The 25,059-nt window shown below is 51.4% G+C and overlaps 8 protein-coding genes across 8 annotated transcripts; 2 read left to right on the forward strand and 6 right to left on the reverse strand.

Moving 5' to 3' along the window:
- Positions 1 to 234: 234 nt before the first annotated feature.
- HETIRDRAFT_165527 (uncharacterized protein) lies at positions 235 to 5,691 on the reverse strand (the record flags this gene model as incomplete). The annotated part of the gene is made up of 17 exons (XM_009552034.1): positions 235 to 619; positions 671 to 1,185; positions 1,237 to 1,353; positions 1,408 to 1,692; positions 1,754 to 1,990; positions 2,050 to 2,333; positions 2,380 to 2,725; positions 2,782 to 2,967; positions 3,019 to 3,183; positions 3,236 to 3,340; positions 3,399 to 3,512; positions 3,568 to 3,883; positions 3,937 to 4,030; positions 4,085 to 5,024; positions 5,083 to 5,265; positions 5,324 to 5,545; positions 5,602 to 5,691. 17 exons carry the CDS (start codon positions 5,689 to 5,691, stop codon positions 235 to 237), a joined length of 4,584 nt encoding a protein of 1,527 aa, XP_009550329.1.
- A 604-nt stretch (positions 5,692 to 6,295) lies between these two features.
- Positions 6,296 to 8,525, reverse strand: hpox5 (heme peroxidase 5; the record flags this gene model as incomplete). Its single annotated transcript, XM_009552035.1, has 2 exons — positions 6,296 to 7,602; positions 7,673 to 8,525. 2 exons carry the CDS (start codon positions 8,523 to 8,525, stop codon positions 6,296 to 6,298), a joined length of 2,160 nt encoding a protein of 719 aa, XP_009550330.1.
- A 492-nt stretch (positions 8,526 to 9,017) lies between these two features.
- Positions 9,018 to 10,809, reverse strand: HETIRDRAFT_479507 (uncharacterized protein; the record flags this gene model as incomplete). Its single annotated transcript, XM_009552036.1, has 4 exons — positions 9,018 to 9,641; positions 9,701 to 10,429; positions 10,479 to 10,561; positions 10,610 to 10,809. The coding sequence occupies 4 exons, from the start codon at positions 10,807 to 10,809 to the stop codon at positions 9,352 to 9,354; spliced, it is 1,302 nt and encodes a 433-aa protein (XP_009550331.1). The 3' UTR covers positions 9,018 to 9,351.
- A 1,744-nt stretch (positions 10,810 to 12,553) lies between these two features.
- HETIRDRAFT_157870 (ABC transporter) lies at positions 12,554 to 16,263 on the forward strand. The gene is made up of 25 exons (XM_009552037.1): positions 12,554 to 12,948; positions 13,007 to 13,058; positions 13,119 to 13,190; positions 13,249 to 13,275; positions 13,334 to 13,428; positions 13,478 to 13,536; positions 13,592 to 13,680; positions 13,733 to 13,976; positions 14,035 to 14,095; positions 14,141 to 14,177; positions 14,226 to 14,262; positions 14,312 to 14,378; positions 14,432 to 14,452; positions 14,502 to 14,561; positions 14,618 to 14,748; positions 14,803 to 14,840; positions 14,896 to 14,942; positions 15,010 to 15,171; positions 15,250 to 15,318; positions 15,384 to 15,524; positions 15,598 to 15,694; positions 15,755 to 15,778; positions 15,829 to 15,924; positions 15,987 to 16,046; positions 16,102 to 16,263. Exons 1-25 carry the CDS (start codon positions 12,593 to 12,595, stop codon positions 16,135 to 16,137), a joined length of 2,178 nt encoding a protein of 725 aa, XP_009550332.1. The 5' UTR covers positions 12,554 to 12,592; the 3' UTR covers positions 16,138 to 16,263.
- A 66-nt stretch (positions 16,264 to 16,329) lies between these two features.
- On the reverse strand, positions 16,330 to 19,350 carry HETIRDRAFT_421091 (uncharacterized protein; the record flags this gene model as incomplete). The annotated part of the gene is made up of 10 exons (XM_009552038.1): positions 16,330 to 16,727; positions 16,784 to 16,949; positions 17,008 to 17,156; positions 17,207 to 17,414; positions 17,477 to 17,711; positions 17,773 to 17,953; positions 18,016 to 18,418; positions 18,473 to 18,634; positions 18,686 to 18,752; positions 18,809 to 19,350. The coding sequence occupies 10 exons, from the start codon at positions 19,348 to 19,350 to the stop codon at positions 16,330 to 16,332; spliced, it is 2,511 nt and encodes an 836-aa protein (XP_009550333.1).
- Positions 19,351 to 20,089: 739 nt separating this feature from the next.
- On the forward strand, positions 20,090 to 23,593 carry HETIRDRAFT_436055 (uncharacterized protein; the record flags this gene model as incomplete). The annotated part of the gene is made up of 14 exons (XM_009552039.1): positions 20,090 to 20,401; positions 20,509 to 20,617; positions 20,677 to 20,881; positions 21,135 to 21,234; positions 21,309 to 21,533; positions 21,635 to 21,715; positions 21,787 to 21,903; positions 21,973 to 22,014; positions 22,094 to 22,282; positions 22,340 to 22,487; positions 22,553 to 22,602; positions 22,664 to 22,844; positions 22,912 to 23,066; positions 23,150 to 23,593. The coding sequence occupies 14 exons, from the start codon at positions 20,090 to 20,092 to the stop codon at positions 23,417 to 23,419; spliced, it is 2,184 nt and encodes a 727-aa protein (XP_009550334.1). The 3' UTR covers positions 23,420 to 23,593.
- Positions 23,594 to 23,612: 19 nt separating this feature from the next.
- On the reverse strand, positions 23,613 to 23,801 carry HETIRDRAFT_165533 (uncharacterized protein; the record flags this gene model as incomplete). Its single annotated transcript, XM_009552040.1, has 1 exon — positions 23,613 to 23,801. The coding sequence occupies one exon, from the start codon at positions 23,799 to 23,801 to the stop codon at positions 23,613 to 23,615; it is 189 nt and encodes a 62-aa protein (XP_009550335.1).
- A 64-nt stretch (positions 23,802 to 23,865) lies between these two features.
- Positions 23,866 to 24,886, reverse strand: HETIRDRAFT_325373 (uncharacterized protein; the record flags this gene model as incomplete). Its single annotated transcript, XM_009552041.1, has 6 exons — positions 23,866 to 23,992; positions 24,080 to 24,287; positions 24,356 to 24,464; positions 24,540 to 24,670; positions 24,783 to 24,804; positions 24,854 to 24,886. The coding sequence occupies 6 exons, from the start codon at positions 24,884 to 24,886 to the stop codon at positions 23,866 to 23,868; spliced, it is 630 nt and encodes a 209-aa protein (XP_009550336.1).
- Between the last annotated feature and the right edge of the window lie 173 nt (positions 24,887 to 25,059).

A 25,059-nucleotide genomic window follows, 5' to 3' on the forward strand; every position in this document is an offset into this window, starting at 1 on the left:
GACTGTCCTGTTTTTTCCTTTTCGCCCAGGAGGTCGTATCATTTCCACGATTTGAGAGCTGTCTTTGACCTGTTCCCTCCTTTTTCAATGTTATGGAGACTGCAGAGATCTTTTGAGGCAAGGTATATGATTGACAAACGAAGAGCGTCGGAAAAATGATGAAGGATCAATAGTAAACATACAGAGCATAAATACCACGCATCAGGAGCATCACAGACAACAAAAAAGACTGGTCTAAATTTCAAATGAGTCATCGCCATCGCCATTGCCGCCGTCGTCGTCGTCACCGTCAGTAAGCTCTACGTAGGCCTTGGCCTTCCCTCTCGCCGCCCGTTTCAGCGCTGTCTGACGAGGAGCAGGCGGCGGTGACGATTCGACGACCACGTAGGCATCCTCGTCACTACTATCGACGACTTCTTTCTTCGCTGGAGCCCTTTTCACCGGAGCCTTCCCCTTGCTCTCCGGTACCTTCTGACTAGCCGATGCTTTCCGCGCGGTAGCAGCAGGCTTCGAACCCGCGGGAGCTTTCTTGAAATAGTCCGTCACTTCTGGCTGCGTCGCCTGTTTCTTTTTGGCAGGCTTGATATAGGCGTCTTCACTATCGTCTTCTGAGGCAGGGCTACGGTGAAAGAGTCAGTGGAATCAAAGACGGAGAACACATAGAACCAACCTTTTGCGCTTGGATGAGAGCGCCTCCTTCGCCTTTCCTTTACCTTTGGCAATCGCGGCAGCCACTATGTCTTCTCCGGAATCGTCCGACCCCACCTTCTTCTTTGCAATTTTGGTCTTTAATGGAGGAGGATCGTCGTCGTCATCGATCGTCTCAACATCTGAATTCTCAATCACAGGTTTCTTGGCCAGTGCTCGCTTCTTGGCTGCTGGTGGCTTGTCGTCAGTGTCTGATTCCTCTTTGGCGTCAGCCTTCTTGGCTGGTGCTCGCTTCTTTGGTAGCAGCTTGTCATCGACATCGTTAGCAGCGGCGGGTTTGGCTCGAGGCTTAAGAGGGGCTTTTCTCGCCTGCGTCACAACCTTGGTGGGCTTGAAGTCGTCATCCGAACCATCGTCCTCACCCTTCCGACCGTTGCCGGTAAGAGACTTGCGTGTCTTGAGGGTTGTCTGCTTGCGTTTGATACGTTTGCCGTTGGCGTCGAGGACAGCTTTCTCATCCCACTCTTGGCAAACGTTCTGCAAACCTAGTCTGAAATGCTATCAAGGCCGACACCATCAAGGACTCACCTCCCATTCCTGTAGGAATCTATCCAAATCAGTGTTCCAGATTTGAACCGGAGTCATCTCGAGTAACGTGAGCAGCTCGACTTCTTTGTCGCGGGATTGTTGGAGTAGTTTCTCGATCTGTTGGATATTGTCAATATGCGCATGAAAAATCATCACGAAGTTATAACATACCCTCTCCTTGGTCAAGCTGTGAATAGCCATATTCATCAAGTAGTCATAATCAGCAGCACTGCCGAAGTCTTCTTCCTCGTCCTCGACAACAGCCTCTGTATCTCCCACCGCCTTAGCTTTAGCTATCTTGGAAAAAGGTCGGAAGCCAAGTTTGCGCAACTCTGCTACGATGTCTGCCTTCCTCCGATTGGAAACGACAAGCCCTTTATTGACGATCATCTGGATGAAGCGTGCCTGGTTTGTCAGCTTATCGAACTGGTCCTGAAGATCTTTTGCCATGTTGTCCTAATGTGGAGTAAGAACGTGAATTCTGGACACGAAGCAGCATGGGGTTCGAAAAGCGAACCTTTCGTTTCTGGTAATATGCCAGACGTTTAGGGTAGAACTCTTCGATGATCTCCTCTGGTGAGTTATACTTCTTTATCTTCCCGTCGAAATCGAAGCACATCATATTGCTTGTGCTGATCTTACCAACCAGCTTGAAAAACTCCTCCAACCCTTGCTCCTCGGCCTTCTCCAAATCCTTCTGTAACATGTTGATTACGAAGTGGACGTTAACATTGTCGTGATGTTCTTTGTAGTCCTACAACGGATAGGCAATGAAGTCAATGCTCGCCAAAATCTTGCGAATCATAGGCTTGCCTTGATCAAACCTTCCCCCTTCTCGCCAAGCATCATGCTCTCGAGCTCAGTCTTATACGTCTGGGTCCACTTATGGATTGGCAACTCGGTGATTTCAACGGTGGTGTCATTGACTTTACGCGCGACGCCGATGACGTCGTATCTGTGCGGACCAGTCTTCTTGATCGTGCCCTTGAAGCCGCGCCACCAAGGCGACATGGGAATTTGATCCTCACCAGCCATGAGACGGCGGATATTTTGCACAATGTCGACTGGGTTGAAGCTTGGGATCGAAGTACTCCAACCTGCACCCAGTTTAACAACAAGCGTCACTGAGAGAGTTTCACTTACCAGTCCCGATACCCTCCACGCCATTGATTAAGACGAGGGGCAACACAGGCATATACCACTCCGGCTCGATAGGGTCATTATCATCCTTCAGGTAGCTGAGCAGAGGGTCATCCGCGGGGTGGAAGATTGTTCGAGTGATCGGTGCTGTCTCGGTGAAGATATACCTGGCCGCGGCATGATCTTTACCACCTTGGTCGCGAGTTCCGTACTGACCATTCGGTAACAACAGGTTCAAGTTGTTGCTTCCGACGTAGTCTTGCGCCAAATTAACAATCGTCATCATCAAACTCTGTTCACCATGATGATACGCAGCATGCTCGGAAATATAACCGACTAGCTGAGCAACCTAAAAGTGAATTGAAAGTGTGAGATATATGCATCTAACCAGAATAGACAGCGAACCTTGATTTCCTTCTTCAAGTTGCGCTTGAAGCAAGCCCAGATGACCTTCCGCTGACCTGGCTTGAGCCCATCTGCAATCGATGGTATAGACCGGATATTATCGGCCATAGAGAACAAAATAAGCTCCTTGTTGATGAAGTCAGATAGCGAGATCTCATCCGTGTCGTGGTTCAGGAATGTCCCCGGCTGGAGGAAAATTAGCAAGAAGGTATGTTAGGACCATCAGACTATCCACACCTTCAGCTGGCGCAGCCACTCTTTGCGCTCGTCAGCTTTCTTTTTGCTGAATGCTAACTCAATTAACTCCTTATCCCCTTCTTGAGTTTTTGCAAATGAAATCATGTGTTTCTCCATATGACTGAAGTAGTCTCTCGCATCAGAGTCTTTGCTTGTTCCAAGACCCTATCGGACGCATGAGCTTAGATTCAAGATACGCGATGTAAATATCTCTGACCTTGTAGTACTTTGAATCCCACTTGTGAGCATCGGGGGTTTGCTCGAGCCACTGTTCATATTCTGGAATCGTGAAGAAATCCTTGCGTTGTTTCCCCTTCGTGACCTGAACACCACCCACACGTCACTTTCAAGCGCCAAATCAACCCGAAATTCCTACTCACCCGAACAATCGGCGTGACAAATTCGACCAGGAAATTGTCGAGCTTTAATAAAGAAGGAAAGAAGTGATCCAAAAAGTTAATGAGCAGTCCTTTGATATGAGAACCATCGTGATCCTGTGAAGAACGGTCAATTTTCGACTGCTCAAGCTTGAAGATACAGAGTTTATACCTGATCCGTCATAATCATCAACTGGCCGTACCGCAAACTCGAGACGTTCGTATACTCTTTGTTGCTCTGAAGGCCCATAATCTTCTTTATGTTCTGGATTTCTTCGTTCTTCATGATCTGGTCATGCCTAGCTTCGCGCACGTTGAGCATTTTACCGCGAAGTGGGAAGACTCCAAAGTTGTCGCGCCCGACGACACCCAACCCCGCAACAGCAAGGGCCTTGGCAGAATCTCCTTCAGTGAGAATGAGAGTACATTTAGATGCATTCCTCGTCCCAGCGTTGTTCGCGTCAGATAATTTCGGGAGGCCGGTCAACCTGCATCCATTCAAGTGTCAATACACGCTTCTCGGAAATTGACCAGACCCTACCGATCTCGTTTCGTACCATCGGTCTTCTTGATCTCTTGGTTGGCCTTGAATTTCGCCCAGTTCAAAACCTTGTCAATGATTGAAGACTTTTGGACTTCATCGGAACAATCGTGAGCGACGATGAAAGGACAACGGACTAGAAGATTACCTTTCTTCAGGAACTCTTCCGACAAGTGAGGCTTTGAGCCAAACTTGGATGCGGGAAGCGTCATGGTCTCCTTGGTTTGACTGTCGAACGTAGGGTTCTCAATCAAGGCGTTAACGAAGAGCCACATGTGGTCTTTGACCTTCTGCGGTGTCGCTACCGCCCCCTTGTTCTTGGTTTTGATCGTGGCTATAATCGTCTTCGCAATCTGGTCAGCAATATTGTTGACGTGTGTGCCACCCTTGATCGTCGAGATTGAGTTGGCAAAAGATACATGCTGGAATGATCCCTCTGACACGGCGAAGGCGACCTCCCATCGATCATTAATGCGCTCGTAAATCACCGACGGCTTCACCTGAGCCGCGCCACCTGAGTTCTCCGCCGCCTCTGCGGCTGCAGAGTTGAGGTACATGTCCACGTACTGCTTGAAAGTCTTGACCTTGACCCGCTCATCGTTCAGGACAACTTTGATGTCTTTAACCGTTCCTGCCATATCGTAAACACGTTTTTTGAGCAGTGAAACGGTGTCCTCGTCAATGGATTCCATCCCGAAACGTTTCAGGTCCGGCTTGAAGGTGACTCTAGTATACTCCTCGCCGCGGCTATTCTTGGTGATTTTCGCCTTGCCACAGGTACCCATATTATTAGACCACGTCTGCTTGTACTTCTGGCCTGAGTTCTTGTCCGCGGTGTCGATGGTGAACTCCGTTGAGTATATATTGGCAAGTTTGGCGCCGTAGCCGTTACGACCTCCAGTCAACTTCTTTTCGTCATCGTCGTAGTTAGACGAGGAAAGAAGGTGTCCGAAGATGAGTTCTGGGATATACATTTTCTCTTTGGAGTGCATCACGATGGGAATACCATGCCCGTTGTTATAGACGGATATGGTACCCTCTTCAACGTCGATGTCAACTTTAAGAGTGTCCATGTTGGGGTCGTTGATCTGTACAATACACCGAAATCATTGAATGGTGAGACCACTGTATATACGCGGGACTGACCTTGTTGTCAGCCGCATTTACGAGAATTTCATCCACTATCTTGAAAAAACCGGGAACGTACTTGACGTTTCGAAGCACCATTCGCTTTGTGGTTGAATCGTAGGTCCACATGTGTTGCGTGACTGTCTCAACGCTCCCAATATATGAATCAGGTCGTTTCAAGATATGCTCTAGTTGGGTCAACTGCAAGAATATATGCTCGCTCGGGTTCACAATAAGACATTTATTGAGTTGGGCGCACCTTTTGATACGTCTCGGACGCCGTCTTTTTCTTGCCGTTTGCAGAAGGAGCTGCTCTGGCAGTGGACGAGCCTGACCCATAGTCGCGACTGTCTACATCCAGGATACTGTCATCCGCGTTCTCGTCCACGTCTATAGGAACCTTCTTCTTTGGTGCTGCGTTGGATTTCGAAGGAGCTTTCGTGGCCTTGGACTTCGCAGTGGGCTTTGACGCTGCCTTTGCCTGTGCATCACCATTGCTATTCAGCACGCGTCCCCTTTTCGATTCAGAAGACTCACTGTTGATTTCTTCTTCACAGCTGGCGTAAAGTCGTCCGATTCGGAGCCGGAAGACACATCTATATCGATGTTCTCTTCGGAAGAGCTCATGCTTGCGAGTGTGTGAGTGCCACTGGAAAAGGTGGCGTGAAGGAACGCGTTGGTAGAAAAGTGGAACGGCGAAAGGTGCGACCGACGCGTTGGAACGAAACGCGCGCTAGATGTGAAGAGTGTCACGTGGTACGCGTTTTTGGCAAGACGTCTCCTCAGACTGAGGATAACAATCATACAGGATAGGAACGACGTGGACGAGGTGTGGGCTGGACGATTGTGGTGTTCGCCCTCTTTGACACATATTTTGTAAGCATCTTGCCGAGCCAGCAGCACACAACGAAACGTCTTCGTGCAGTTTTTATCTTTGTGCTGTCGCTCCAAAATGTGCCCATTGTTCTATTTCATGTGCATGCCAGCTAGTCACTCACTTACATTCGAGTTCTCCAGCAAAGGGTAAAGGATCGGATCACATAAAACACATAGACTACTGATACACATGCAAGATCGATCAAAGAACATAACATAGAATCGTGTAAAGACTTAGACCGCCATGTCTCTTCTGCTACACAAGAACAGGCCAGAAAAAGTGAATCGGGGCTCGGAGGTTGGGACTTGAAGTTTGAATAGTATATAATGAGTGAAGTATACGGATCTCTCTGGCTTATTGTTGCTTGAGATGTCCATCGGAATCCACTGGCATGAGGAAATTGAGGCCTTGCAAGTGAGCAGGCACCTTAACCGGGTATTTCTCATCGAGGAGATCCAGGCCGTCTTGATCTTCGACTGCGATGCCTCGCTCTTGGAATTGCCGTTTGAAGATGGCAACTCCTGCTGGCAAGAACAGTCTGCTTGGGTTTCGATCAAGGAGCACGCGTACACAGCGCAAGGCAGGCATTTCAAAGCCTAAGATCCGATCCATCGTTATATATAAATCATCCCATCCACGCCAATAGCAGTCCTGCATGGCAAGCACCAGGTAGGTGATCGTAGGATTGGACAGACGAGGCGGGACCAATGCGTCGGAAATCGAACGCGTTCGATGAGCAGAAATCGCATATTCGGATAGGTTTGGACACAGCTCTTTCAGAGCTGCGGACGCGGAGGTGGTGCTATATTCATCTAGATGGAGATATTGAAGGTTCTTTCCGTGTATTTTGAGCAAAGCGTGCACGGAAGTTATGTGCAAGGTATCTGCCACGTCAATGCTCAGGTGCGTCAGCGAAGGTAGTTCCCAATCTTGCAAGGCCTCTAGATGTTTCCGCCGCGCGCCATGCACAGTCAAATCTACGAGATTCGCATAGCGAACACCCTTTCCCGATACATCCTTTGGTGCGGCTTGGCAATAGAATTCGTAGGCTCGGACACTTTCAGGGAGCAAGTTGACCATGCTTTTGGCCATGATGATAGATTTCCCCGTGACTCTGCGCCCAAAAGATATCGCCTTCCATTCCACTCGACACAAGTTCTTGTTGGCATGAAGTCCAGGATAGATAAACTGACCGATTTCCTTCAACGACCAGTAGTTCTTCTTTTTGATGATGAAAGTGCGTAGACGTGGGCAAAGGCGAAGTATGGTCCCGACCTCATGAGCGGAACATACTTCCGCTTCAATGAGGAGAAAATCAACCAGCGTCCCGTTTCCGTAAACGCCGCGCCTCATAGATGATAGCTGGAGCGCCAGGCAAAAGTTAGCCACTCGTTCTGGATTGGCTGCACTATCTTGGATGAAAACTGTGCGGTACAAGAATTCGGTAGCGATATCCCGCCACGATCGGCAGACAAGAGTTAGGCTCAGAGCGATTTGTCTTCTGTCCTTCATCTCCGCCTCTGGAGGCCATTGATGGAGAGAGGGCGGAACACCTGGGATTGGATAGGGTGGCACAGGAACTATCGTGTCTCCTGGAACTTTAATAGCCATGCTGAATATCTTGATCCACAATTCAGTTGGCAGCCGCGCCGTGCATACGCCTTAAGGTGCGGTGAAAACGTTCCACTTTAGTTTTGATTTTACATATTGTTTATGACTGGTAAAACTCACTCTCATCAACAATCGATACTGGAAGTAGATGCCCCGTGGAGGATCCCGTAGTTGTCATATGATCGAGGACATGGAGTTGATCAAGAATGATAGCACTCAGTGCATCGCCAGAGGCTCCTTGCATGGTAGGGAAAGCATGATGCTCGTGGGCAGCGAGTGGCACTGGCTCGTTGGCGAAGGGGAGTATAGTACTCAACTCGTTGTTGGAGACTCCCTGTGCTTGAGGGAAAGCAGGGATAGTGAGTGGCTGCGACATGCCCCGAAAGGGCTCCATATAGAGAGAACTCCAGTTCAGTAGATAAACGTGCTGGGTGAATGGGTGATTCCACCCGAAGGCCGCACTGACGACTTCGAGCATGGTGGGCTGGAGGAGATATTCGATTTCCTCGCGAGAGGTCGATCGAATTATGAAGGTAGCGGCTGCCATCGCTTCCTCATGGGAAGAGAATCTCTCCGGGTGCGGGAAATGGCCCTCTGGCAGGGGCAGAGATACAGAGTTCGACTCGTACTGATGTGCATTCCCTGCTACCTGGGGCTGCTCGTATAAACCAAAACCCGCGTTCGAAGCGAAGCTAGCATTCAAGCCTTGCTCGAGCCTATAAGGAGTTGCATCATATCCTGGTGCTATAAAAGGGGCCGGGAAGGTGTCCAAGGTTTGATGACTACTCTGACCGAGCGCTTCAAGTTGGAATGAACCATGAGATCCGGGGAACCCGTCGTTTTCGGGATTCATTTGAAGAGCAGGGCCGGAGCCAAGCGTATCGAAAGCCTGCGGGTTATTCGGATTTTGGAAAGAAGGTCCAGATTGGAATGAATCGGAAGGCACGGGAAACTGATAATAGTTGGGATTCATGGCAGGGCGTGGGGGTGGAAGTGGAAATGCGATCGTGAGGACGGGTGAGATCCAGGAGGATGCTCATCTATGAGGCTTTATACCTCTTTCGTTTCAATAGAAAGCCACCAACGTGTCCCAAGTGTGGCCTCCCATCCCTCTTGGAATGCCATATATCCTGGCCACAGTGACTTGAAGGCGATGCTCGCGATGACAAGAAGCATGCTTCGCGTTTCCTTCGATCTATAAGATGAACTGAGCTGAATATTTGAGACAAGTCTGGACAATTGGATAGCAGCACAAAGAAGAGAAAAAGAAAGACAGAAGCACGATCGAGCCTGTGGACCATTGTAGGCGTTGCAGTTCCAAGACGATTGCACCGGGATGCCATGTCATGTATCGGCTCCCGGCCCGAAGATGCCGGCGCCATCCCATACCAGAGATTCTGAATTTGCGTCCACAGGTGGAGGATTGGGAAGACTAAGTATCAGGTAGATATGACAATAACACATTAGCACCTAACAAGAATATATACGAATCGTAACGTAATGTAGGAGTCCTGCACGCCGTACAGAGTTGTGATAATAGAGCTACAGACAACAAATGGCAAGTAAACACGGAACGTAGGTAAATATATGTATAGGAACCGCAGTCTACGGTAAACGAACAAAGCAGTGCAGCAAGAACTGAATAAAAATGATAGGAATAAGAAGTAAACAGTCATCCCAAAAGCAATTCCAAAGCATCACAACCGATAATGAGCAAATAACAAATGATGGTCCAACAGCCACTGTCCCCCCCAGACATAGTCAACGGAACGGCTATGTCCAGCGACGATGGCACGTAGCTATCGCCGTGAGCGAGAATACCTACCTAACGCCGCTCGGCCACTCTCAAAGCGAGCACGAATCTCTGCGTACCCTTCACGATCAACGCGATGGACATAAAATGATCCCGATTCGCCGTGCCACGAGACATAGCCTTGGCGATACTTGTGCTCCTGCACATCGAAGATCGCAGATATGTCGTCGATATTGCGCTCTGTGAGTCGGGCATTTGGTGGCACGAAGTGCGCAAGTGAGATCACCAACGCGCCCTCTTTGAGATCGAGCAGCTTCGGCCGGATGGCTTCGTTCACTGTGAAGTTGTTCAAAGTAAGTATATTGATAGACGGCCAGTGGACATGAAAGACGTACGGCTCTCGCTGAATGCCTTGTTATTCACAAGGACAACGTCGGCCTTGCTCATGAGCTCGGATACCCTCGTGTTCTCCAACATATTGCCTTCCACCAGCTCGACATTCCCCATCGAGACTCCCCACATTTTGGCGCGGGCCTTCATCTGCACGTACTGCTCCCGGGCCATATCTGCTGGTGCCGCCATGAACTCTATTCCAAAAGTATCGCAGCCACTCTGGAGCGCGGCCTGCAATACGACGTTGCCCACACCACATCCAAGATCAAGGAGCAGCATGCCAGGGCGCAAGTGCGCAAGATGTAGCAGATCGGATATAAAGTCCGGCTGTAGTTCTCCATAGACGTAATCCGAAAAGGCAGGATAATTCCCAAGCTCAGACGTGCGAGGTCCAACAGTGCGCTGATATGTTTCCTCGACAATACGCTTGACAACCTTTGTGGGGATTCCTGACGTGGCCCACTCACGAACAACTTCTTTCAAGCCATTTGGCTGGAGTGGAGCGAAAGGGTCGGCAGGAAGTGGAGGGTATTTTAGTCGATGGAGAAGTGAATTGATTTCAGCGAGAGTGGAGAGAAAGAGAGGTCCATCGCGCTTATGGATGGCTCGGCGAATTAGTCGAAGATAGTCCGTCCGTGAAGGATCAGATGTGGAAGGCAACGACTCGTCCGAAGATACAAGAGTATCAGGCAGAGTACCAAACAATGCCCGTTGCTCGGGGGTAAGGTAGTCTGGAATGTCTATTAGGCAAAGACCGTGCAAAGTCACAATCCTACTCACGTTCCACAATTCGATACAACGATTGTTCAAGACACATAATGGGACTGTAGTGATTCGGGTCCTTGGGTGCAAGGAGGATGTACCTGAGGGAGTGATGAGCGCGTGAATGTCTAACACACTAGGAGACAAACCTCTCTGACGACCCTGTGTTTGGAAACTCCAACTCAGCTACTGGATAATTAGCAGGATGTGGCTCAAACGACTTGTCCGTCGGGTCGTCTGGATTACGGAAATCTAGAGGGATGTGAGCTGAATGTTTCAAAAGACAGTGGTTGTGCGTACATGCTACGTAATGCGTGACACCCTTGTCTATCAGGTCAACCACGACCATTTCATTGCTGCGAAACCCTACCCCAGGAGAGCCACTCTGCGCTTCATAGCAATCACCTCTTGGTATTGGTTCGTCAGTGGCCCGAAGGACGGAAGTAGAGCGTGATCGACTTTTTCTATAAAGAGGCTCGACAGAGGATGATGGAGTAGAAGACCGAAGACGCGTCGAAGCGCGCGACCCCGACCCTGACGCGGATGAGGAACTCGGGGAGTGGCTCGCGCGTTTCGCGCGTGGTGCTGCGCCTGATGGACTCAGGCGTGTTTTTTTTGCGGGGGGCGGCTGTGGTGGCTCGGAAGCGCCATTATCATCGGCGTGTTTTCGCTTTAAGGGAGTGGACTGGCGATCCGGCTTCGGCTTGTAGACTGGAACAGATTTGGTAGGTGGGCGTATGACCGCAACCAGGTTAGGCTTCTGTGTGACAGGACGCGGCACCGTCACGATACGCGTGGTAACAACGACGGCGGGGCTGGGGGAAGATGAGGACAGCGAGGATTTAGGGTGTGCGAAGAATGCAAAAGGCTGAGGAGCCTCGGTGGTAGAGGAGAGCATGGTCATCGTGGTCAGAGGAAGAGCCGCACAGCAGCGCGAAAACCTCCCGGTGTCACACAGCCGTCACGCCCCCACAGCTTCCTTCAATTCAGCGTCAATGGCTCCCTTACCCGTCGTTGTTGTTCTCTAACGGTGATGGTGGCTTTCCATCTCTAGGTGACAGACTGGCTTCATCTGTCAGAGATGCATCATAGCCGCCGCCCTTAATGCACACTTGAACGTGTGGGTTTCAATTCAACATTGAACCACGATCAATCCTTTGTTCTGACGTGGCGGCAACGATGTGTAGATTCTCAAGGTTGAATAGTCTGAGCGCCTTTTCCATTCTGTGCTCAATTAACAATCCCGGTTTAAGACGCGCGGCCAGACTGTCGTGGCACACGACGTGGGTGTTGCCGCACCACAAAGGCTGTGACATCCTCTCGGGCTGGAACTAGTCTCCCAAAGGCAGCAACGTTGACGATTCTCCTTCAACCTCCGACGTGGTCTCCGGATATTTGTATCTAGCTGGAACAGATGTAAAGCCTTTGTCAACAACTTGAATGCATATATACCTCCATCCACCTATTCACCAACGAGCTCAATCTTCACCATGCCAGAGAATCCGCGCATACACAAATGTGGATCCTTCTCCCTGAGGTCACTCTTTTGTTCAAGTTTTAGCGCGTAGTATATTAAACCGGATGCTTTTGATCTCCTTGTGCTTCAATTGGCGGCTCCACCAAGACATCAAAACCAATGAAAACAATGACAGTGGTTCTTGCACGACGCTTGAACTCTCTAATATCATGCTCCAATATCGCATCTGTACGAGTGAATAGATGCACTGAACTGTGACGGCCGGCATGTTGGCATTCAACATCTATACCCCTTTGCACAGATGGATCTCTGAAGCCTGGCTGAATAGTCTTCTCCTTTGAAGTACGGTGTTGCTCAAGGAGTTTCGACCTGTTCCCTCATTTCCGTGCTTCGCTTCTGTCTCGATGCTCAAGAAACATGCCCTTGATAGCGGATTGATATAGTTACCTTGAAACCGCGACACAGATGCAGTTCGGCTTGTGAAGTCTCGGAACGAAGAATACAGTTGAAGATTGAGACGCGATGCGTTCTACGTGACTGGACGCGTGATGACGCATCCCGCATGACTGCGACATCACAGGTCGTTTTCATTTCCCAATCGAGGTCGAATTTCGGAAGCCTTTTCGGTCCTATTTCGAGCCTCCATCTTGCGTACATGTCGTCCCAAGATATCGCAGAAGAAATTCGGAACACGCTTCCTGGGATCGAGGAAATCGTTGTTCAATACCTTTCCGGATATCTCGTCGACGAAGCAAGTGAGGACGATGACATCCTGCAGGTAGCGCGCCTGATGCTCGACTCTGTCGCCATGGGCAAAGAGAGCGTGATCGAGCAGCTCATGAGCAAGCTCGGGGAACTGCTGCAGGACCAGCTCATGGCGAGGGAGAACAATCGGTCAGGACCGAAGCTGCAGCGGCTAGACAAAGTGATGGACATGAGCAAGGCGGGCGCGATGTCGAACACCATCGCATTTACGGAGGGTGTCGATCTGGAGTCGATCAACAAGGGAAAGTGCGTAGCTGAAGTCAATGTCTATCATAGAATTCTTTTGATATATAAGTTCTGGAAGAGCATCTCGTGTCGATGTCAAGAAACTTGAGAAACAAGAAGCGAAACTCAAGGTTCGCGCACTATGGTACCTCTTCTCATGCTTTTGTACTCACCATGTCCTTTAATTTTAGGCCAAAATTGAGAAACGATCTCGCAGAGATCTTTACGAAGGCTCAAAATTGCTTGAGCAGCAAAAGAAACAGGCACGCTGCTCCCTCCATCTTTGATTCGCAAGGTATTGACAGGAGGTTATTTCTGCAGCAATCTTACGAGGAGATGTTCATGAAAGTTAGAATTCGTCAGCTTGTGAATTCATGCCCGCCATTGACATCAAATAATCATCCAGATCAATCCTTTGGAAGCGAGCGCATCGTCCAAGAACAAGAGCAAAGACATTCACCTTCCTTCCATCGATGTCAACTTCGGCTCGAATCGCATTTTGTAAGATCATCAAGCTGCATGCCACGGATACACTTATCACTCTATCTAGGTCTGGTGCCTCCCTCACTTTGGCTCATGGTCGTCGGTATGGTATCATCGGACGAAACGGTATGATAACATTGCAGCACCACTTGCTACTGCAAACCCATATCATGTCGTCCAGGTGTCGGAAAGTCCACCCTTCTCAGACACATTGCTATGCGAGAAGTCCCTATTCCTCCACACATCACAATCCTCTTCGTTGAGCAAGAAGTACGCACTTCTCCGCCTCGCCTAATTTTCCTTGACCTCCCGCCACGTGTAGATTATCGGCGATTCCACAACAGCTCTCGCCTCGGTTCTCAAAGCCGATGTCTGGCGAGATCACCTGCTCAAAGAAGAAGCCATACTCAACGCGAAGATGGCAGAGCTGGATGCGCAGGGGGACAGCGACCCGCGCTTGGAGGAGGAGCGTGATGATGTCAGTGGGCGGATGGCAGAGGTACATGCAAGGTTGGCCGACATGGATGCAGAGAGCGGGCCAGCAAGGGCGGCTGCATTATTGGCTGGTGAGTGCTATCCGGCAGCCTATTTGTCGTAAACATTTGTGACGCAGATATATCGCAGGTTTGGGATTCAGCGAATCGGATCAATCACGGCCGACAAGCTCATTCAGTGGTGGATGGAGGTAAGTCCTCGCATTTTCATAACAATTATATCTGACAATCTTCAGGATGCGACTCGCATTGGCGCGTGCCCTCTTTGTCAAGGTATATTTCATGGTATTTATGACATAGCGTATACTCACGTTCCGTTAGCCTGCGCTTCTGCTTCTGGATGAGCCTTCTAATCACAGTAAAGTCATCATGCCTCTCAAGGGGTAAGGTGCTCATATTTTCCACAGTCGATTTGAACGCTCTCGCGTGGCTGGAAGATTATCTGCAAACATGGCCGGGCACATTACTCGTCGTGTGCGTGTTCATTCTTCTCCTATTCCCACAGCCGAGAAGCTGATTCCGATCAGCTCCCATGACCGAGCTTTCCTGTAGGTCGTTACATGTTCTCTCAGTAAACAGTGCTTAGCATGCCCGCAGAGATGCCGTTGCTACCGACATTATACACCAACACTCTGGACGACTCGATTACTACAAGGGGTACGGCCGCATTATCTCTTCCACACCCTGAAAGAGGCTGACTGTTTCGTCCGTAGGAATTTCACCCAATTCTATTCGACAAAATCAGAGCGCGAACGCAACCTCCAGAAAGAGTATGATGCGCAGATGGAATATCGCAAGCACCTGCAGGCGTTCATCGACCGGTGGCGATACAACGCCAATCGGGGTATAATTGCCCTTATCATCTGAAAGGTTTCGTGGGATATTGACGTCCTTGCAGCTGCACAGGCACAGTCGAAGATTAAGATCCTCGAGAAGGTAAAATGTGCCCCGATTTTTACGTGCATGTATTGACTACAAAACTTCGTCCCAGCTGCCCGAATTGACGCCTCCAGAAGCGGAAGAGACTGAGAAATTCCGGTGATACATACATGCTCAATGATTTGCCATGCACACCAAGCGACTAATACGCCACTACTTCTCATAGCTTCCCAGAGACAGAAAAAATCTCCCCACCCTTGCTTCAGCTGTCCGACGTCACGTTCGGATACGACCAGGCCAAGATCATCCTCGAAAAGATCAACATTGATGTTGGTCTGGACTCGCGGATCGCCATTGTCGGGTCCAACGGTGCCGGAAAGTCTACGCTGTGAGTCCGAATCGACCGCGCAGAAGATCAAATACAATGAAGGTATGGCGTTCTGACGTGACTTGAACGCCTTTGCAGGATCAAGTTATTGACGGGCGAGCTGAAGCCATTATCAGGACACTTGTCGCGCAATGGCCGGTTACGCGTGTACGTTTTCTCTCCTCCTCTGTCGTAGACACCATTTACAGATGTGAACGCATATACTCTCATAGTGGATACTTCGCACAGCACCACGTCGACACGCTCATCCAGACGATGACCCCTGTACAGTTCCTTGCGTCAAGATTTCCAGGGAAGACCGAACAGGAGTACCGCCAGCATTTGGGAAATTTCCAAATTAGTGGTATGACTGGGTGCGTCTTGTCTTTTTACCGTGGATGTCAGGCTACGCACTCGAGTGCTGACGGTGCTCGTGTGATCGCGCAGGTTGCAGCTGATCGGTACTCTGAGTGGAGGACAAAAGTCGCGCGTAGCATTCGCTGTGCTATCGTTACAGCAGCCGCATATCTTGCTGCTCGATGAGGTCTGTCTCTCTTTCTGTGCCATCCACGATAACCTCTAATACGAGATCCTGATCATGTAGCCAACTAATCACTTGGATTTGGAGGTATGTGGTACAATACCATGTAGACAGGATCAATATTAATATTTCAATAGGGTCTCGACGCGTTAATGATGGCGCTGAGTGCGTGGAATGGAGGCGTGATCGTCATCTCTCACGACGAACGGTTCATCACCACCGTCGCGAGAGAGGTGAGCTCCCCGTCCTTTGGTCTCCCTGCTTTAATCGCTCACTTTTTTTTCTCCCTTTGTAGTTGTGGGTGTGTGGCGACGGCATGGTCAGCAAGTTCAAGGGCGATGTGCAAGCGTACAAGGTTCGTCCTTTTTTGGGCTTGGTTTTACGCTCGGTTGCTGAATGCAGGACTGCAGAACTTGATCGTTAGCAGTGTCAAGGCGAAGCCATGAGCTGCATGACTCTTGTGAATATAACGTCGTGTTGTGTTAGATTATCGCATGTAGTCGTTTTTACATCATTGCCAGACTACCCTGCCACGACACAAGATCAGATGGCATTGACAAGCCTCATATATCAAGAATAGGTGGAAAATGTGCGGAGCTAGCGAACCCGTGGACCGTTGATCCTTGTTATACACACCTCTACAATACGCTGGCGGCCGTCAATCTAAGACGGTTTCCGAGCTTCAGAGCATTACTGTGTGCATGGCTGCCTGGAGGGACTCTCGGAGCCGTGTCTGTCTTAGTCGCTTGCAACCGTCGTGCGGAGACGCCTGCCTCCATGGGGCCACCGGCCTTCCCCTCTACCACTCGTCTCCAGTCTGACCAAGTCTTCTCTACCCCAAACTTATCTTCGTATTCTGCCGCAAGCTGCCCGAGCAGCGTCTTTCGGCCACCGCCCTGGAGAAATGCTCGGCTAGTGACGATGACCATACCTTTCTTGCACCGGGTGAGCATGACGTTCATCCGGTTCTCGGAGCGCAGGAAGCCAGGGCCTTTCGACCGAACGGCTGAGACGATTACATAACCCGCCTCGTTGCCTGCAATTCGCAGGAGTGTCAGAGCCAGGCGCGGCGATGAATATGGAAGGAGATACCTTGGAAACTGTCAACATTAAAGACGCGATCAGAATGCAAGTCGTTCTTCTTCAGCTGCATCGATATGGCCGCTCTCTGAGCATCGTATGGTGTGATGACACAGAAGTCCTCCTTGTTATAATACTGTTGAACCAGTCGGACGACTGTGTGCACTTCTTCCACGTTCTATAAATGCGTGTTGATAATATTATGCGAGTGCCGCATCGGATAAACGATCACACACCTTGGAACTGCTCCCCGATCTCTGTTCCTCTCCTTTGGAAACATCTATGAATTGAATACAACCTGCTTCCCTTATATCATGTTGGGAGTGAAGCTTGTTGCCGTACACATGTTTGGATATGAAATTGCCCAGGGGCACAGGCATACGATCTATGCAAGTCAATATCACAGAATCGGAGAGGCATCGATAAGAGACTTACATTGTGTATCCAAAAAGTAGGCAGCTTTGGAGAGATGCTTGATGTCAAAGATGGTTTCCAGTTTGGCCTGCTCGGCCCCATACGGTGGGACTATACGGTGGATGGTTGCTAATACATAGTGAACCACACTCAAGCAATCACTTACGCTGCTTTGGGTCACCGAAGAAGGAAACTTTGAGAGATCTTTTTTGAACTTGCGAAAGATGTGCTGGAAATGCGACAGCCCAGCTTGAATAATCAAATGACAAAGGAATCATGCATATTGCTTGCCATGAACTCAAACGCGTCGATCTGCGATGCTTCATCAATGACGAGCCGCTCCACAGGCACTACAGAGAATGCGCGGCAATTGTGCAACGTTGGATTGGATAGCATGCTGAGCGTGCAAAGCACGATAGTGCTTCCTAGAAGAAGACGCCCAACGGCGACACCAGATTTATCGTCATTTGGCAGGTCGTCAGAGCGTATGATATATTTCTCAATTTTCTCGTACAATTCTTCATGCCTGGAGGAACATCACCGAAGGTGACGAAGATCAAAGGCATGTGAGAAAGATTGATTCATACCATTCGACATAAAACTCCTTAGATACAATGAGTTTGAAGTCGATGCGTTCCTTGAAGAGTTTTTCCGCAATATTCTTGACGCCAACGTTCGATTGGGCAACGACCCACACAGGCTCCCTGTTATTCCGTAAAACCTTGACAGCTTCCGCTATGGTTGATGTCTTTCCGGTCCCCGGAGGCCCTGGAAGACAATATATTATTCAGGATGAGCAGAGCCTTGCGATATAAGGATATCATACATACCCTGCACGATGACTAATGGTTCCTCTGATAACATTGCCTCGATGACTCGCCTTTGGGAGTCATTGACCTCGCCCAGATCGCCACGATGCTGATGAGAAAGACGCGGGCGTGTCATCTTGAGTTCTTGCTTACGACCAGACTTTGGGAGCCACAAAAGCTCGATGAAGCTCGAAGCTGAACGCAGCTGTAATTTGCCTCGCAAAGCATCCAACAGAAACCAATACTGCGCAAATTCTGCGTTCGTTGGCTCCTCGCGACCATGGATACGGACTGTTTTACAAAACTTTTCCACTCTTCTGTTGGGTGCGCCGACGGCCTTCACGGTCGTCCTTTTTCCAGTGGCACGCGTTGCTCTTCCACTCTGGAGCACATCGCCGTTTGAAGCGATGAATTGTACTGAGGTCTATGAGGGAGGGGAATTTAATCTTCGCCTGGATAAATTTTTGCCCCAACGTACCTGTCTGCTCTTTCTGACGCGAGTCTTGAAACGAGAGTTCTGCACTAATATGTCATCGTTCTTCGTGAGCTTGATGCCGTCGAAATCGTTCTCTTGAACGAGGGGTTTCATGTTATTCAGCAACTGAATTCTTTTGACCCATTTATGGAGAATTGAAAGATCCTATATGAAAATGAGTTCAAAGCGCCGTCATCCCATTGATAGAGTATGCACTGTTTTGTTCATATAATCGGTCTTCAACAGCGGGGGAGCAAGAAGACTGCTAATTGCACTAGCTGTGCTGCAGACATCTTCATGAGATACTCACCAAGTGAAGTGAATACAGGAGAAACTTACATGGCTGAGTACCATGCACGGACACAGATATCTGGTTGTGCGCCCTTCCCCTCGCCAAGCCGATCCCAGCGCACGTCCACTGCGAGCTGAGATGCGAACTCGAGGTTTCTGAGCTTGGCCATGACACAACCCGGCGAGTTTAGCTTCTCAGAGGTGACTGTAGAAAGGTCCACGCCTTGGACATGAACACCGAGAGAGCCATAGATCAGAAATGCAACATATCCCATCTCAAACGCGGCGAAAGGTCTATCGTGAGCGGACAAAAACAACGATTTGAAAACGGAAAGAATCCTTTGGGATTTCAAGAGATGGGCTTCGCTCTTTTCCCATCGAAGATGTAATATATTGTGCTCCGTGGCAAAAGCGACAGCTGTGATTGAACCTGTATCGTTGAGCCCGACAGAAACGCCGAGGACTGATGGGGACCGATCGTGAATGGCAGCGACCATTTCATGAACAGTCTCCAATCGAAAGTATCGGATGTCTGCTCGGTCAGACGCCCCAGGAATGTCGTGCTGTTGAACGCTAGTCGGGTACATCATCGTGGTTGGAGAAAGAGGATGCAGGCTGTTTGCCGCCATGTCACAGCACCGACTGGATGGGGCGAGGCGAACTATAGCATTCTAGGTGCCCTTCCATATCGGTCCCCAAGACTGCAGGTGATGCCGCGCATGTTAAGGTAGTAATCGTGGGGCCCCAAGTGCAGCTCTTAGCCGCGAGGCAAGTGGACAGGCGTCGAAGATATCGGCGGATCGGAAGAGACCTATAGAACACAGATGCCTATAACCAGGTTCGGAGGTAGCTTGAGCGGACATTACAGCACCAGATTGATATGAGAGTGGCCGCGTTCCGCATACTTATGCAACTGTAGAGGTCAAGGAGGAACAAAAAATTCCAATACAGCGAACGTGAGAAGATGCATAGAGCGACGGACCATAGTTGGACCATATAAACTGATGGTTGCTCTATTCCTGGCCAGGGGTTCTCTGGAAATCCGTGCATGGTTTGGCGCAACTTGAGATTTGTTGACGTTGGGCGTTGCGGTATTCGCGTACTCGCAGTTTGTAGACTGTTCAGTGCACTAGAGTGCACTGTGGTCTACCATTGCTTTCCACAAAGAGAGCGGCGGTGGATAAGAACGGCGGCTACTAGATGATGAGCTATTTCGACACATTTGTAGCAAACCTGCGTGATTCATTCGTAAATTGGTCCGTGAGAGTCTCCATTCTGGGATCGACCGTCCTCGACGTGAGCTGCAGTGAGAGCGCTGGACCATGCATCATGGCCACTGAACTCAACGTTACGCGCCTCCCAACTCCCTCTTTGCCCGCCGTTCCCACCCCCTCATCTTACGACCCCCATCGCGGCGCACGCACGCCCCTCATCATCGACAATGGCGCGACCAACTTGCGCTTCGGCTTCTCCACGGACGATGCGCCCCGCACCGCGATCAATGCCGTCGCGAAATTCAAGGAGCGCAAGCAGGGGCGCCAGCTGCTCCTCTTCGGTGACGCCATTGATGCCGAGAGCGGCGCTCGGGGCCAGCTGAGGACGCCTTGGGAGGGTGACGTGCTGCTCAACTTCGACGCGTTGGTGAGTCCTCACACCTTGATCTAGATATTTTGTGAGCGCGTGAGAGGGGAATCTTTGAGTGCGAATTAACGAAGGTGCGCTTTTTGCTCTGGTTGGGCGTCGACTAGGAACATGCACTGGACTATGCATTTATACAACTTGGAATCGACACACCGACCGTTGAGCACCCCGTCCTCATGACCGAGCGCCTCGCGTCCCCATTGCACTCGCGAGCTCGTACGTCCTGTTCCCTAGCACATACACAAAACAATTGAGCACCCGATCTGCTTCTCCAGTCACCTCTGAGCTTATGTTCGAGCTCTACTCTGTCCCCTCCCTCACATACGCCGTTGACTCTGTCATGTCCTTCTACCACAACAACCTCCCAACCCCACTCTCCGTTCCATTCACTGTCGACGGTCTCATTGTCTCTTTCAACACGGCCTCGACCTCCGTGATACCCGTCCTCGACGGGAAAGGTATCATGAGCCAGGCAAAACGGTGCGTGCTTTGTCTCGGTGCGGTAGCTTTAAGCCTCGCGTGTCGAAAAGCAGAGTGTATGAGAACGACTACCATCGCCACTGGAGAGTCTCACTTGATATACCATTCAATACGGCCAAGTTTAGTCTCTAAGGCTATCATAGGCCTCGAATAGTTGTGCTATCGTTTCCAGTTTCACGTTTCGCGAGGCTTGGAAGCTTTGAAATCTGCTCTTCATATGTAGACTCAAAGGCGAACATTTGCCCGCATATAGGATACCGTGGGGCGCACAGCAGGCGACCGACTACCTCCTCAAGCTCATCCAGCTAAAATACCCCACATTCACTACGCGTGTCCCACCCTCTCAAACAAACGTACGCATTCTTATCCGCGCCAATTCACCTATCCCGTCCCCTTTCTCCCTCTGTCTAACCAGTCTCGCATGTAGTGGATGCTTCAAACTTTTTGCGAAGTCGCCCCAGACTACACCGCGCTCTTGCGGCGCCTGCGCGACCCGGCTGCGCTCCGCGCTGCCGAGCGCATAATCCAATTCCCGTTCGCCATCCCCGTTGCAGACGAAAAATCTGCCGAAGAGGTTGCGCGCGCGCAGGAGAAGCGGCGCGAGCAGGGACGCAAGCTCCAGGAGATTGCTGCCAAAGCGCGGCTCGACAAGGCGCGTGCATATATGCGGAGCACTCGAGCGATACCGGCACTAACTATTCGCTCTCGTCCCTTATACACGGCCCGCTATGTCGTCCCGCCCCATCGTAACAGTTGATGCAGAAGGAGAACGATTTGCAGTACTTGACCAACCTGAAAGAGCGCAAGGAGGAAGAGACAAAGCGCGAGTGGCAGGTGCGCAGCATGCACCCACATTTACGTCTAAGAAAACCCGAATCTAATCGACTGCCGGTATGACACGGAAGATGTCTCTGCAATCGGAGGGCTTCAGTGACGATGCCGCTCTGGACCAGTCCATCAAGAAACTCGAGGCTGATCTCAAAAAGGCGCGCAAGAAAGAGGCTGAGGGCGAGGACGTCATTGTTCGTACCAATTTCCGGCTCTCGCCACATAGACGGATTGTGTAAATCTCACATATATTTTGCCACCAGGAGGAGCCGGCCTTCCCTCTTGTCGACGTTCCCGACGCCGAAGTATGTCCCTCCCCAATTTTCTGCATGCACCTCGCCAAAGTATTGATTTATCTAATTTCTGTGTGGTCCGCACAAACAGCTCGACGAAGAGGGCATCAAGGAGAAGCGCAAGCAGAAAATGATGAAGGCCGGGTTCGAAGCGCGGGCGCGGGCGCGGCGCGAGAAAGAACGAGAGCGCGAGGAGCGTGCGGCGGAGGAGCAGCGGGAGCTCGAGGAGCGCGAGCGCGATCTCGCCGGGTGGGCAGGCAAGCTGCGCAAAGAACAGGAGGTGCGTCGCTCCTTCCTTGGCGTACTATTTTTGGCACAGTTGACACCTGCGCCTCAGACGATCATCAGCCGCATCAAGGAGCGCAGCAGGCGCAAGGTCGCACTCACGGATCGGAAGAGCGCGGCGAGCCAGGCGCGCATGAAAAGCATCGCAAGCCTCGCGGCGGACGACCGCGTGTCGAAGAAGCGAAGAAAGGGCGGAGGTGGCAAGTGTCGTCGTCCTCCTCTCGACAGATCGTTTACCTCATCCACTGACATCTCTTATTCGTAGAGGACATGTTCGGCGCAGACGACGCCGACTGGGCGATCTATCGCAAAATTGTGCGTTCATTCGTCGCTCCATCTTCGGCATTCTTCAGCCTACTGAGGCGCACACTCGTAGAACACGACCGCGCCCTCTTCGGACGAGGAGGATGATATAGCGCAGCTGCAGACCATAGAGACGAAGCTGCTCGCGCACGACCCGACGTTCGACGCCCAACACACACACGCGGCGCTCACGAGCCAGCGCTCGGCACTCATCTCCGCCTTCCGGCCCCAGTATGACGATGGCGACGTCGAGGGTGCGCATTCGGTCCTTGCATGCTTTTGTGTTCTAATATCCCTTTCTATTAATTAACCTGCATGCAGGTAATACCCGGATCCACCTTTCCACCGAGCGGTGGCGCGTCGCCGAGGCCTGGTTCTCCCCGAACATGGCAGGCGTCGACTCGGCCGGGCTCGGCGAAGTCCTCCAAAACGTCCTCAGCGCCTTCTCGCTCTCCGAGCGCGGACGGCTCGTGCAGGTACCCTCTCTCTTCTTCCCTTACCCGCTCTCCCAACCAACAGTACTGACTGATCTGACACTGATCGTTTGCGATTCCGTCAGAACGTCTTCCTCACCGGCCAGCCCGCATCGCTCCCCGGCCTCGCTGACCGTCTGCACGCGACCCTCCGCCCGATCCTCCCGCCCGAGATGCCGCTCGCGCTCGCGCGCGCCGCGGACCCCGCGCTCGACGCGTGGCGTGGCATGGCCGCATTCGCGCGCACGGACGCGTTTGCGCACGTCGGCGTGTCGCGCGCCGAGTACGACGAGTGGGGCGGTGAGCGCATGCGCCGGTGGTGGGGCGGGAACTGGAATGCCAGCGTGGCGGAGTAATATCACCGAATAAAATGTGGGTGCGGGATGCCGCGCGGGTTGGAGTCGATTGCGAAAGTGTTGATAGGATCTCATTTGTTCACATGTACTATGTAGTATTCGCGCTGTCGTCGTCGTTGCTTTTCTTGTTTGTTTACTTACTTTTTGGGGCGGGATCGCGACGGATGAATACGGAAGTGGTCCTTGGCATGCATTACAGATGTACGAATTGAAGAAGACCTAGGTAAGCTGCAGGAGATGGAGACAGGACACGGCAACGTGCAGAGGGTGGGGGAGCAGGGAGTACGACAACAAGAACGGGGCCCTCCAGCTGGCCCCGGGAGTGCGCACGACGTGGAGCGATACGGAGTGCATATGTACAGGGGTACACGAAGCCCAGCATCGACGAATGACGAGAGGAGAGACCGACAGTGGAAGGAGGCACACGACGCGCGGTCGTGCCAGATCTATGAACAGCATCCCGTCGCGGTCTGCGTCGAGGGCTGGTTGACTTTGACTGAGCCATCGGCGGGGCTACCACCGGGTGCGCCCGCCGCGTCGGCTTGCGAGTCGATCAGACGCGCCTTGATATCCCTGTGCGCGCACAACCGCGAATGAACAGACACACGATTTAGTCTCCGATCGCGCAAGATTCCACGACCGGGAAAGAATGAGACGCACCGTGCGAGCGTGAAGAATGCCTCCTCGACGCCCTCGTTGACCTTCGCGGACGTCTCCATGAAGCGGATGCCGAGCTCGTCAGCGAGCGCGCGGCCCTGCTCCTCAGTGACGGCCTTCTTGTCCGTCCAGTCGGATTTATTGCCGATCAGGATCTTGTTAACGCCCTCCGAGGCGTGCTGCTCGATGTTCGCGTGCCAGGTGCGGATATCTGCCAGCCCCACAAGTCAGCATGTCGGTCTTTGGCCAGGAGTGGCGCCAGCGACGAATGGTGCGTACTGTTGAACGAGCGCTCGTCCGTGACGTCGTACACGAGCAGGATGCCCATGGCACCGCGGTAATATGCCGTGGTGATCGTGCGGAACCGTTCCTGGCCGGCTGTGTCCCACTAGAGTGCAGCGTCAGCCCGACCGTAGCCTACAAATCAATAGACAGGGCCGATATAACAGAAGCGAATGCGTACGATTTGGAGCTTGATGCGCTTGCCGTCAAGCTCTATGGTCCGGATCTTGAAGTCGATGCCGATGGTGGTGATGAACGAGGGCGTCCACGCGTCATCGCAGAAGCGGAGCAGTAGGCACGATTTCCCGACGCCTGTTTCGCAACGACGACGACCATCACCCCAAACGCGCACGCAGCACGTAACACGCGGGCGGTACGTTTATTCCGTCAGTAGGAATTCATAACAAGGCACGAACGCGCGCACCAGAGTCGCCGATGAGAAGGAGCTGTGGAGGGGTGAGTTGCAGGACGATGCGAGCGACAGGGCCTACGCACCTTGATGAGGAAGTCGTAGTGGGGAGGAGGCATTGTGGGCGGCGTGCGGGACCTAATGAACGAACATGGTCGACGACGAAGGGCATTTGGGAAGGGGAGGGGGACGTACTGGACAGCGTTGGCGGCGTTGCACTAACGGTCTCGTCACCGTCACGCAGCCTTCCCCTTCTCCATCTTTCAAACACCGCTCGAGGCACCCTCCCGCT

This window comes from Heterobasidion irregulare (genome assembly GCF_000320585.1).
Source record: "Heterobasidion irregulare TC 32-1 unplaced genomic scaffold scaffold_09, whole genome shotgun sequence".
NCBI classification, from domain to species: domain Eukaryota; kingdom Fungi; phylum Basidiomycota; class Agaricomycetes; order Russulales; family Bondarzewiaceae; genus Heterobasidion; species Heterobasidion irregulare.

Coding starts and splice junctions, on each gene's coding strand:
- HETIRDRAFT_157870 (XM_009552037.1), top strand. CDS start 12,593: ATGTCGTCCCAAGATATCGCAGAAGAAATTCGGAACACGCTTCCTGGG. Junction 13,059..13,118: donor AACAAGAAGCGAAACTCAAG/GTTCGCGCACTA, acceptor CTTTAATTTTAG/GCCAAAATTGAGAAACGATC. Junction 14,562..14,617: donor CGACTCGATTACTACAAGGG/GTACGGCCGCAT, acceptor TTTCGTCCGTAG/GAATTTCACCCAATTCTATT.